General features: G+C 38.4%; 1 protein-coding gene across 4 annotated transcripts in view; it reads right to left on the bottom strand.

The window, feature by feature from the left end:
• LOC125673043 (condensin-2 complex subunit G2-like) overlaps window positions 1–14,139 on the bottom strand; it is a 93,044-nt gene that overhangs the window by 25,621 nt on the left and 53,284 nt on the right. For all 4 annotated transcript variants that reach the window (XR_007369239.2, XM_048909298.2, XM_048909300.2 and 1 more), the window contains 4 exons: window positions 13,211–13,288; window positions 11,082–11,152; window positions 5,149–5,320; window positions 834–1,010 (listed from right to left, as the gene is read on the bottom strand). Coding sequence is in view for 3 of the 4 variants with exons in the window: in XM_048909298.2 (XP_048765255.2) it covers window positions 834–1,010; window positions 5,149–5,320; window positions 11,082–11,152; window positions 13,211–13,288 (498 nt within the window). In the remaining variant the exon portion in view is untranslated. The remainder of the gene's footprint in view (window positions 1–833; window positions 1,011–5,148; window positions 5,321–11,081; window positions 11,153–13,210; window positions 13,289–14,139) is intronic.

Genomic DNA, 14,139 nt, shown 5'->3' with positions numbered 1-14,139 from the left:
TAGTCCATATGTATGATATGGTGACTGTAGGTGGAAAGGATAACGCTTTAGAGCCCGGAAACCATATTGCTACTTCGATGTCCAGTGCGCGTGACCTTTGACCTTTTGACTCCAAAATCGATAGGGAACATCTTCATCTCATGGGTAGTCCATATGTATGATATGGTGACTGTAGGTGGAAAGGATAACGCTTTAGAGCCCGGAAACCATATTGCTACTTCGATGTCCAGTGCACTTGACCTTTGACCTTCTGACCCCAAAATCGATAGGGAACATCTTCATTCCATGGGTAGTCCATATATATGATATGGTGACTGAAGGTGGAAAAATAACGCTTTAGAGCCCGGAAACCATATTGCTACTTCGATGTCCAGTGCGCTTGACCTTTGACCTTTTGACCCCAAAATCGATAGGGAACATCTTCATCCCATGGGTAGTCCATATATATGATATGGTGACGGTAGGTGGAAAGGATAATGCTTTAGAGTCCGGAAACCATTGCGTCTACAGACAGACGGACGGACGGACAACCTGATTCCAGTATACCCCCCCCACAACTTGTTGCGGGGGGTATAATTATTTTAATAACCATAGTAACAAAGATTTTATGGAGCACTTACGAGAAAACTTGGGACATAGGGCCGCCCCGGGCGGTCATAGACTTAAGGCCGAATTTCATCGTAACTTGTAAATCCTAAATCTTTGTAAAACGGTCGCACATCGTAAGTTATGTCTTACGACTAATTTTAGGACTTATGACCTTTTGTAAAACGGGCCCCAGGCCTTTAAGTTCGATATAAATTTCCGTTTAACGTTAAAATAAACGTTCTCACCATAGCCTGCTGTAATAGCTGTTGTATATGATGCAGGTGCTCAGCCTGGTGAGATAGAACGGCTTCTCTACAGATCGGATGAGTGACGAGATATGTCAAGTACTGGGCAGCCAGAACCGGTCCATACTGGTTCTCTTCTTCCACAAATGTCACCGACTTTCTTTTGTCTTTCCCTCTCTGCAAAAAAAAAAAAAAAGATTGATTGCAATACCGTTAGATATGCAAGTATTTCAAACTTTTGACTGTGTTGAAGGAAAATGTCTTTTCTGAACATAAGAACCAAACTAGTGTTCTTGAGTAAAAGACTAAATCATTTCCTGTACACTCAATCTGATTTACAAGTAGGAATTCACACTATAAATCCCCATAAAACAAAAGCTTTAGATGACGGGGGACATATCCCCTCGCAATGAGTGTCTATAAGCTTTTTCTACGATATCCCATACTGGCCTTGACTATTGGACCCCAAAATTAATAGGGTTCTCCCTCTCTTGATAACTAAGTAACATGTGAAGTATCAAACTGATGGATCACGAAATGTGGCCTGCAGAGTGACTACAATTTCAGTTTTACACACCCATACACATACCACACACCTGTAGAGTGTCTACAAGCTCAGTGTTACACACATACACACACACCTGTAGAGTGACTACAAGCTCAGTGTTACACACACACACACATACACATACCACACACCTGTAGAGTGTCTACAAGCTCAGTGTTACTCACACATACCACACACCTGTAGAGTGACTACAAGCTCAATGTTACACACACACACACCTGTAGAGTGTCTACAAGCTCAGTGTTACACACACATACCACACACCTGTAGAGTGACTACAAGTTCAGTGTTACACACACACACACCTGTAGAGTGTCTACAAGCTCAGTGTTACACACACATACCACACACCTGTAGAGTGTCTACAAGCTCAATGTTACACACACACACACCACACACCTGTAGAGTGACTACAAGCTCAGTGTTACACACACAAACCACACACCTGTAGAGTGACTACAAGCTCAGTGTTACACACACACATCACACACCTGTAGAGTGACTACAAGTTCAGTGTTACACACACACACACCACACACCTGTAGAGTGTCTACAAGCTCAGTGTTATACACACACACACACCACACACCTGTAGAGTGTCTACAAGCTCAGTGTTACACACCCACACACATACCACACACCTGTAGAGTGTCTACAAGCTCAGTGTTACACACACATACATACCACACACCTGTAGAGTGACTACAAGCTCAGTGTTACACACACACCACACACCTGTAGAGTGACTACAAGCTCAGTGTTACACACACACATACCACACACCTGTAGAGTGACTACAAGCTCAGTGTTACACACATACCACACACCTGTAGAGTGTCTACAAGCTCAGTGTTATACACACACATACCACACACCTGTAGAGTGACTACAAGCTCAGTGTTACACACACACTCCACACACCTGTAGAGTGTCTACAAGCTCAGTGTTACACACACACACACCTGTAGAGTGTCTACAAGCTCAGTGTTACATACATACACACACCACACACCTGTAGAGTGTCTACAAGCTCAGTGTTATACACACACATACCACACACCTGTAGAGTGTCTACAAGCTCAGTGTTACACACACACATACCACACACCTGTAGAGTGTCTACAAGCTCAGTGTTACACACACACTCCACACACCTGTAGAGTGTCTACAAGCTCAGTGTTACACACACACACACACACACACCTGTAGAGTGACTACAAGCTCAGTGTTACACACATACACATACCACACACCCGTAGAGTGTCTACAAGCTCAGTGTTATACACACACACCACACACCTGTAGAGTGTCTACAAGCTCAGTGTTACACACCCACACCACACACCTGTAGAGTGTCTACAAGCTCAGTGTTACACACACATACCACACACCTGTAGAGTGTCTACAAGCTCAATGTTACACACACACACACCACACACCTGTAGAGTGACTACAAGCTCAGTGTTACACACACATACCACACACACCACACACCTGTAGAGTGTCTACAAGCTCAGTGTTACATACATACACACACCACACACCTGTAGAGTGTCTACAAGCTCAGTGTTACACACACATACCACACACACCACACACCTGTAGAGTGTCTACAAGCTCAGTGTTACACACACACTCCACACACCTGTAGAGTGTCTACAAGCTCAGTGTTACACACACATACATACCACACACCTGTAGAGTGTCTACAAGCTCAGTGTTACACACACATACATACCACACACCTGTAGAGTGACTACAAGCTCAGTGTTATACACACACACCACACACCTGTAGAGTGACTACAAGCTCAGTGTTACACACACACACACACATACATACCACACACCTGTAGAGTGTCTACAAGCTCAGTGTTACATACATACACACACCACACACCTGTAGAGTGTCTACAAGCTCAGTGTTACACACACACACACATACCACACACCTGTAGAGTGTCTACAAGCTCAGTGTTACATACATACACACACCACACACCTGTAGAGTGTCTACAAGCTCAGTGTTACACACACACCACACACCTGTAGAGTGTCTACAAGCTCAGTGTTACATACATACACACACCACACACCTGTAGAGTGTCTACAAGCTCAGTGTTACACACACATACCACACACCTGTAGAGTGTCTACAAGCTCAGTGTTACACACACACTCCACACACCTGTAGAGTGTCTACAAGCTCAGTGTTACACACACATACATACCACACACCTGTAGAGTGTCTACAAGCTCAGTGTTACACACACATACATACCACACACCTGTAGAGTGACTACAAGCTCAGTGTTATACACACACACCACACACCTGTAGAGTGACTACAAGCTCAGTGTTACACACACACACATACCACACACCTGTAGAGTGTCTACAAGCTCAGTGTTACATACATACACACACCACACACCTGTAGAGTGTCTACAAGCTCAGTGTTACACACACATACCACACACCTGTAGAGTGTCTACAAGCTCAGTGTTACACACACACTCCACACACCTGTAGAGTGTCTACAAGTTCAGTGTTACACACACATACATACCACACACCTGTAGAGTGTCTACAAGCTCAGTGTTACACACACATACATACCACACACCTGTAGAGTGACTACAAGCTCAGTGTTATACACACACACCACACACCTGTAGAGTGTCTACAAGCTCAGTGTTACACACACACACACACCACACACCTGTAGAGTGACTACAAGCTCAGTGTTACACACACACACATACCACACACCTGTAGAGTGTCTACAAGCTCAGTGTTACACACACATACCACACACCTGTAGAGTGACTACAAGCTCAGTGTTACACACACACACACCTGTAGAGTGACTACAAGCTCAGTGTTACTCACACCAACATACCACACACCTGTAGAGTGACTACAAGGTCAGTGTTACACACATACACATACCACACACCTGTAGAGTCTACAAGTTCAGTGTTACACAAACACACAAACCTCACACCTGTAGAGTGTCTACAAGCTCAGTGTTACACACCCACACTACACACCTGTAGAGTGTCTACAAGCTCAGTGTTACACAAACACACAAACCACACACCTGTAGAGTGACTACAAGCCCAGTGTTACACACACATACCACACACACCACACACCTGTAGAGTGTCTACAAGCTCAGTGTTATACACACACACACACACCACACACCTGTAGAGTGTCTACAAGCTCAGTGTTACACCCACACACACCTGTAGAGTGACTACAAGCTCAGTGTTACACAAACACACAAACCACACACCTGTAGAGTGTCTACAAGCTCAGTGTTACACCCACACACACCTGTAGAGTGACTACAAGCTCAGTGTTACACTCTTACACTAATGAGCCTGTTACTATACCTTCTCTTGCAATGAATTGTGAGGGGAAGACAAAATTCTTTACAATAGATATACTAAACCATTTAATTTTTGTTCAAACATTGTTTAAATGAAATTTATCAAACGATCTTTAATGATAATTGTATTTTCTAAATCAGTAATGAATGTGGGCTTAAAAAACATCTCCTAGTACCCAGAGACCTTAATCTTTAACTATGAAGTTTCATGATGAAGAATTTGATGTTCAAGCTCCTGAACTTTGACATCTTAGAATTGCCTTATTCTGAAAATTACCCTGGACTTCAGATCTTAACACCGAGTGATTTTGGATATCGCCAGTATAAAGCTGACTGAGTAATGTTACACACCTTAACTGTGCTTTCCTTCTTTCCGCCCCTGAAACCCGCTGTGATCCACTCCTGGATTAGCTCCAATATATCCGCTCCTTTGTTCCACTTACACATGGCCTCCAGCAAACATCCATAGTGAGACTCCTCCGTGTCGGACGTCATCTTCTTCAGCTTGGACAAACAGCTACGGCTAAAGAACGGAGTAATGGGCAAATCTAATTCAATTAACTCTACAATGTGAAGAGCAGAAAACTAAAGAACGGAGTAATAATGGGCAAATCTAATTCAATTAACTATACAATGTGACGAGAGCTGAAAACTGCCTAACAATGATCACTAAAAAAATCCACAGGGAACCGTGTATTTCATGTTTAAACATGACTTGTGTTTTACAGACGGGGTGTTGGTTGGGATTCCTACACACCTTTATTTTTCTGTCTTTGTGGGCAGTCAGTCCTGGCCTGGATTTCTTGAAATAAACTTAAGATGAAACTTAAGTCTGAGATTTTACTCAAATTTTGACTGCTCAAATAAAAGAAAACTCAAACTTTGTGTTTCAGATTTTATTGAGAAATCCAAGCCTGTGATTCCATTCAAACGAAAACATTACAGTCTATATCTGCTAACAGTCAACAATGAACAGTTAAATGTGTGTCCTATTCTGAAAATTAGAGTGTATATCTGCTAACAGTCAACAATGAACAGTTAAATGTGTGTCCTATTCTGAAAATTAGAGTGTATATCTGCTAACAGTAAACAATGAACAGCTAGATGTGTGTCCTATTCTGAAAATTAGAGTGTATATCTGCTAACAGTCAACAATGAACAGTTAGATGTGTGTCCTATTCTGAAAATTAGAGTGTATATCTGCTAACAGTCAACAATGAACAGTTAAATGAGTGTCCTATTCTGAAAATTAGAGTGTATATCTGCTAACAGTCAACAATGAACAGTTAAATGTGTGTCCTAGAACTCTTTAAATTCTGACCTTGATGAATAACTACAAACTTTACCCGATAAATGACAATGATCTTTCAGTTCATCAAGTTTGAATCTTGCATATATATAGTTATAGCTAAGGTAAAAGTTGCAGTCAACAGGGACAGATAGACACACACAGACAGACACAAACACAGACAGATAGACACACACAGACAAGACACAAACAGACAAATGGAAATTGATATGCTCCTGAATTTGGATTTTAGTAATGTAATTTGGAGTTAATTTGTTTTTTGCTGACCGGTATCTCAGTAATTTGTTTTTGCTGACGGTTACCTCAGTAATTTGTTTTTTTGCTGATCGCTACCTCAGTAATTTGTTTTTTTGCTGACTGTCTCCTCAGTAATTTGTTTTTTTGCTGATCGCTACCTCAGTAATTTGTTTTTTTGCTGACTGTCTCCTCAGTAATTTGTTTTTTTGCTGATGGTTACCTCAGTAAGGACAAGGTACGGTTTTAGCCAAAATCTGCCCTGTCAAGGAAATTCACCAAAATACTAAATCTGGTATTTGAGAGTGTGCCATTTATGAAAATGACCATTGTTATTCTTTATCTACCATAGTAGCTGTAATATATTCAACGGAAAACTTTATATTAACCTGACGACGTCACTAAATTTGACGTTAATTTTGACGTAATATACGAGAGTTCTCCCCAAGCGATGTTTTGAGTAGGAAAACACACATAGAAGTATTAATTCTTAATAAATGCGAAATTATTGGTTTTTGTACTGATTTGAATGGGTATTAAATGGAAATTGAAACCACATCAGATATGCCGCACAGGGGCAAAAACTGCAGGTATTCGCGGAAAGCTTTTCTGGTGCAGAAATATAATGGTTTGAACACCAAATTAATTAAAGAAACATTTATATACTGGTAACAGTGATTTCTTATTTCTGTCTCCAACTTGGCGAATTTTAAGATTTTTTTTATATTTGTTAGAGTCTCGCCTGCATTCGGAAAAAAAAATTATGACATCAAAGGCAGCTCAAATTCAAATCACTGAATTTTATGCGAAGTTTGGGTTATCACCAATGTAATTCTTCACGAATCGGAACACAATAGAATTCATCGGTATTTGTTTTTAATTGGCATACGCAATATTCCATATATGTATATTCTCAATATTATATGCGTGGTATTAAGTTGGAGCAAAATGTCATTTCATGGGTATACTCAGGAAAAAACGCAGTGTTTCTGAGAAACTAGAAACACAACTTCAAAGGGAAGATAATTATGAAACGGTTACGGTTATCAGTGGTAGGGCATTCGCTTCGTAACCGGGAGGTATAGTGTGTTTGAACCCCGCTCATGACATGCCACGTCGAACCTGAGACGTTGACATACATGTGCTCTTCGACAAACGCTCAACAAAAGTGAGAATCACGGGTCTTTCAGATAGGCACCTGATGCCACCTCGACTGTGTCCAGGGGTCCGTGTTTGCACTACTCTTTATTTTGTATTCTTTATAGAAATTACGCAAATTCGAATTCATCACTATTCGATATCTTCAACTTTTCGTGACCTTAAAAAAGGAGGCCCTGTGTCACAACAGGTATTGGCACGTTAAAAAAAATCAATGCTATAGCCTTAAATGCTAATCATAGGTTTTATATGTGGTACGTCACATACAGCTGATGATTTCTCAATTTGAGAGAAAAGTTCTCGAAAGGACGTAAAATAAACAAACAAAACATGAAAAACTTTTTAAGTCAAACTCTCTCTCTCTTCTCTCTCTCTCTCTCTCTCTCTCTCAAATATACCATGCCTCAAACAGACCGTCTCTTATGCACATATTCACACACACTCTCATTCACCACTATCAGGCTTCTCCACAAAAAATCGTCAATGTGTTCGGTACTGTACAACTGAGCGATACAAAGCTGGTACACCCCAACACTTGGTTTGCGCAATTTAGTGTCATTATATCCACATTTGCTCAAAGAAACCCTCTTAAAAGTTGTAAAATACAAAAATCATTCGATAGTTTATACAAGAGAAATAAAACTTAAGACTTGCTAACCAACCCCTGCCCCATGATAAAAGAAAACCATTCAAATCTAAACTGCATTTTCTCATTATGCAAGTATATACATACATCGTATATTTATCTCGAATGGAGAAAAACAAAATTTTGACGGAATGCTCAATACTGCAAGTCTCAATATTATATTTATATATAGATCTACCCATATGTTGTGTATTCGCTTTGTGTAACCCCCCTCCCCCGGACTGCATTTTATAGTAGTAGAGAACGATAGATGAAATGTAATTGTAAGTGCTACATTGGATACATGTAATCAACCCACTCCAATGCTACCAAAATCCCTATTTTTGTGTTTGTCAATGTTTTCGAGAAGTCACCCCCCCCCCTTTAAAAAAAAAGAAGATATATGCGCCTATAATCTATTTCAATCATTGTAAATTAAAATACATATAGTAATACGAGTAACACATATGGAGCAAATTATCTTTCAGGCACCTCAATTTAAAAATAATTTTAATGAGTAACATATATTCCTTAGTAAAAAGTGCCTTAATTGAAAGAAATGTATATTAATCCCTATCTTAGCTACAGAAACTTTTTTGGTTTTGTATTGTGTTTTCAAAAATGAAAGTGAATTAGTGTTCCCCAAACAACGAAATAGTTTTGTAACTATTGCAGATATACTAGAACACTAAAGACCCCCAGTGCCATATTGTGACACCGATCATCCGGTGTTAAGGTCATCTCCAAGGACCCGTGACATTGACACTTGATGCCGAGCAATGTCACTACCTGATTTAACGACTTCGGTCGTTCGCGGGCGGGATTCGAACCCCGGGCCTTCCGCATTTGGGGCGAACGCTCTAACCGCTCGGCTACCGCGGTGGTGTATATTTATAGATAGTGTGCTTAAAATTTTATATTTGTGAATAACCATCGTAAACTTTCTGACAAATAAATTGTTGTCTTTGAAAAATATAAAATGTTACACTCGCGCTAAATACGTCACTGATGTACGTATGTACCTAGGTGGACATTGTCGTCTGCTGTTACATGCCGTTTCCCATTTAATCAAATGAATGGTAAAAAATAATGCTTGAATCTTCAAGGAATATATTATTTATTAAAAGAATCGCCCATCGTTATATAAACTATTTAAATGTAGCTTGCCTGGTATGTAACATGAATTCTCACGAATCGTCGGTTGGTGCTATTTATATACCGTTCTGTTTACACTATAGTCATAACAACAAAAATGGCATCCGGTCTGTAAGATAGGCTTAAATTTATCCGGATTTTCTATTATTATTATGATGATTTTATTAAATGTCAATGTGTTTAAATAAATAACTATATGAGCATATATTATTTGAAAATATATTTACTACTCAAATGATTCTCGTTTCCTCTTCAACCGCCACGATCAACGCAAATTGCGTCACAATGGCGAATTTGTTAGCATCTTTCAACTGATATTTTAACCCCTCTTCCATCGTCGCCCGGGATGAAACTAAGAGGAATTGTAAGTTATTTAGTAAATTTTTAATCCATATAAAAATTATTCCGGGCGACGAGGGAAGAGGTGTTCAATTTCACAAGTTTATCAATACAAAAACCATGAAAACACCACAAATAGCCTGAAAGCCCTTACTTTATTTGATTATGTACTACGCATGCGCGTAGATAAGTTGATTTCCATATGCTTTTGAGAGTTACTATAAGTTACTCTTTTAGGAATTTGACAGGAAAATATCTGCAACGCAAAATAATTTTCCTCCATAAACGCCGGGCAGAATTTGGCTAAAACCGTACCTTGTCCTTTGTTTTTTGCTGATGGTTACCTCAGTAATTTGTTTTTTGCTGAAGGTTACCTCAGTAATTTGTTTTTTGCTGACCGTTACCTCAGTAATTTGTTTTTTGCTGACCGCGTTATCTCAGTAATTTGTTTTTTGCTGACCGTTACCTCAGTAATTTGTTTTTTGCTGACATTTACATCTGTAATTTGTTTTTTGCTGACCGTTATCTCAGTAATTTGTTTTTTGCTGACATTTACATCAGTAATTTGTTTTTTACTGAAGGTTACCTCAGTAATTTGTTTTTTGCTGACCGTTAACTCAGTAATTTGTTTTTTGCTGACATTTACCCCAGTAATTTGTTTTTTGCTAACATTTACCTCAGTAATTCGTTTTTTGCTGACCATTACCTCAGTAATTTGTTCTTTGCTAACATTTACCTCAGTAATTCGTTTTTTGCTGACCATTACCTCAGTAATTTGTTTTTTGCTAACATTTACCTCAGTAATGTTTTTTGCTGACCGTTACCTCAGTAATTTGTTTTTTGATGACCATTACCTCTGTAATTTGTATTTTGCTTACATTTACCTCAGTAATTTGTTTTTTGCCGACAAGTTACCTCAATAATTTGTTTTTTGCTGACCGTCATCTCAGTAATTTTTTTTATGTTGACATTTACCTCAGTAATGTGTTTTTTTGCTGATGGTTACCTCCGTAATTTGTTTTTGCTGATAGTTGCCTTCGTAATTTGTTTTTTTGCTGACCGTTACCTCAGTAATTTGTTTTTTACTGAAGGTTACCTCAGTAATTTGGTTTTTTGTTTTTACTGAAGGTTACCTCAGCAATTATTTTTTCCTGACCATTACCTCAGTAATTTGTTTTTTACTGAAGGTTACGTCAGTAATTATTTTTTTGCTGACCGTCATCTCAGTAATTTGTTTTTTGCTGACTGTTACCTAAGTAATTTGTTTTTTGCTGACAGTTATATCAGTAATTTGTTTTTGTTGACAAGTTACCTCAGTAATTTGTTTTTTGCTGACAAGTTACCTCAGTAATTTGTTTTTTGCTGACCTTTACCTCAGTAATTTGTTTTTTGCTGACAGGTTACCTCAGTAATTTGTTTTTGGCTGACATTTACCTCAGTAATTTGTTTTTGGCTGATATTTACCTCAGTATAGGAACAGAGCTTGGTGGGAGATGTCCTGCCAACAAAATGACTGCCAGGGAAATCTCTGGGTCCTGCAATGGTGGAAATCAAACTTTCTATTCTTAAATTAAAATTTCTTTCATGGAATAACATTGTCCATTGTTTACACTAAATACAGATCAATTCATGTATACAATGTTACTGTAGTCGTTAAGTTCCTGTTTCCTAGAGATAAGAGCCAGCTATCTAAACATAATGACAACATTAGACCAATTCAACTTAATTAGTAGATTATCATCCTGGGTCAGCAAAAAGTATGGGGTGGGTGGGAGAATTTTATCTTTAAATTTTTATTTTCTGAGAAAAATATTAAAGACAAACGAGTTTTTTCCCCGACAGATCTGCATCATTTATCCGCAGATGGATATCAATCTTAGCTATTTTCATACACTAATTCCAGGTTAAGCTTTAATTTAAGGATATAACAGAAATATACCCAACTTCTTCAAGATTTACGTCTGAAAGAATGCAAGAAATTAAGAAAATGGGTCAAAGACTCAATTGGCCGGGTTGCAATATTTAGAGTAAATCATTTGGGTAGGGATTTATTTGGTGGTAGTTATCTGTTGCCCCGCTCGACTTACTGCTAATAATGCAGTCACGGACAACGACACGTCTCTTACTGTTACCATGAATAGTCACATTTCCACGTTTGAAATATGTACACTCGGTCGTGGCGAAATAGGACAATGGATGTCTAGAAATTGTGGACGTTGCTGGCTTATTGGCCTCACAAATTCTGCAAAACATTTTGCTATCACGAAAATTTCCTCCGCCATTTCAGGACTGGGGTTCTTCCTTTACTTTTGCATTTCTCTTTAGACATTGCTACGCCATCTTTTGATGCAGAACTTTCCCCGTGTGATTCTTGAATTTCTTTGTTACATGTACAAGGCTGAGGCTTCTGTTTTTTACTATTGATAAATCCAAAGTGCTCTAAACCTCGTTTTCCCGCCATCTTGATTGTTTTGACCGAGACTAAAAATATTTATTCAGACTTCCGATCCCGATTTTAAAATTTTACTGGTTGCACAAATTTTCTTCACTCGCGAAAATGCGACTTAATTATAATATCTAGTCGCAAAATTGATTTTCTGGTCGCAAATGCGACCGTTTTACTCGCAACTTGGAGCACTGCTGATATATGTAATATTAAGTAATAATAATTAAAATGAACAATAACTTCAGGTGCTTGAATTGTATATGATTATATGATAAAGAAACAGAATTTCTCTATTTATATTGCAAATTTACAACTCATGCCCAGAAAATTTGACATTCATATATAATTGAATTTTTCCTCAGAGGTAGTGCAACTAAATTTAACCACAAAAGATAATCTCATTTACCTTTTTCAAGTTGAACTCTATTTTTAGTAACAACTTTTTGCTGTAGCGCCCATATTCGACAAAGGTCAGACTTCAAAAAACCTAGTGCATAACTTCAATATATATACTTACTTTCTGCAAAGTTTCAAGGTTGTACATAAAAAACTGTAGGAGGAGTTGATTTCACAAAATTTCCGCGCCCGCCCGCACTTCACCATACTATAGACCGGATTTGCACTTAGTGCAACCCGGCCAAAAACCATATAAATCTATTTTCTTCACGTGATTTTTCATGTTCCTATACCGGAAATGTAAACAAGAATTGTAAATACAGGAGTCGGACATGAAAATATTCCGGAAATCTTAAGTTTCGCAAAATAAAAAAAAAATTGGGCGGGCCAATTTTTGAGGGGCGGGCGGGGATGATAATCTATCAATTAAGTTGGATTGGCCTTACTTGTATACATTATTCCATGAACATAAGTCACTGACGACAATTGTGAACCTCCATCAATTGTCTCTGATTGCTTGCACTTCTAATCGTGTCTCTAATTCACCCTGTACAATGCCTCATGCTGGGACTGTGATCGGTGTAGCGCGGGGTATTGTGAATTCCAAGCAAAGAAAGTAGGTCGACAAGTATTCAAAGACTGATTGTGTTTAATCAAAATAATAGCCAAAGGAATCGCACCGAAGACACTGGTCATTGACAATATGTCTTTCATTGTTAGTGTTATAAACTAAAAAAAATAATAAGCTTACCTCAAATGTTTTCAGCATCTCTGGAACTGCCAGACAAAATTTCTGTTGCAGATCTTGTTCAATTTTCTTGTGCTTACTCTGAAGAGAATGAAAATCACTGAATACATACATGCATAGCAGTAAATCTACAACTGTACAAGTACACAAACAAAGACTTCTCACTGAGAAGAAACATACACATGTATAACAGGAAATCTACAACTGTACAAGAACACAAACAAAGACTTCTCATTGAGAAGAGAAACATACACATGTATAACAGGAAATCTACAACTGTACAAGTACACAAAGACTTCTCACTGAGAAGAAACATACACATGTATAACAGGAAATCTACAACTGTACAAGAACACAAAGACTTCTCACTGAGAAGAAACATACACATGTATAACAGGAAATCTACAACTGTACAAGAACACAAACAAAAACTTCTCACTGACAAGAAACATACACATGTATAACAGGAAATCTACAACTGTACAAGAACACAAACAAAGACTTCTCACTGAGAAGAAACATACACATGTACTCTGGATGTTATAAGCCATCTAATATTGAAGTGAGGTGAATTTAGTCTCGAGATTCGCAAGCAGACCTTTCTTCTGAATATTTGCCCATCCTTACACGTAATATGAGTGTGTTGGATCATTGGACTTATCGTAAAACACATCTCCCATTGGAAATTCACAAATAAATGGCGTTATTACCTATAATCTACTATATAAATTGATATTACATTTTTTTTCTTCTGTTTTCCCAACTATAATCAGCAGAAAAAGGTACACACAATGAGCAGGGGGTGAAACAGTTCATCACGTGACCTACTATTACCTGATGTGACTAATGTGACATTTGCTTGAGTTAACATATAAGAAAGAAATTGACATTAAAATGTCAAGTCTAAGTGGAAAGAACAAGGGACGTTATTG

Source organism: Ostrea edulis, chromosome 3 (assembly GCF_947568905.1).
Source record: "Ostrea edulis chromosome 3, xbOstEdul1.1, whole genome shotgun sequence".
In the NCBI taxonomy this organism is placed as follows: domain Eukaryota; kingdom Metazoa; phylum Mollusca; class Bivalvia; order Ostreida; family Ostreidae; genus Ostrea; species Ostrea edulis.
Note: the sequence above shows the minus strand (reverse complement) of the source record. Positions and strands in the feature narration are given on the sequence as shown.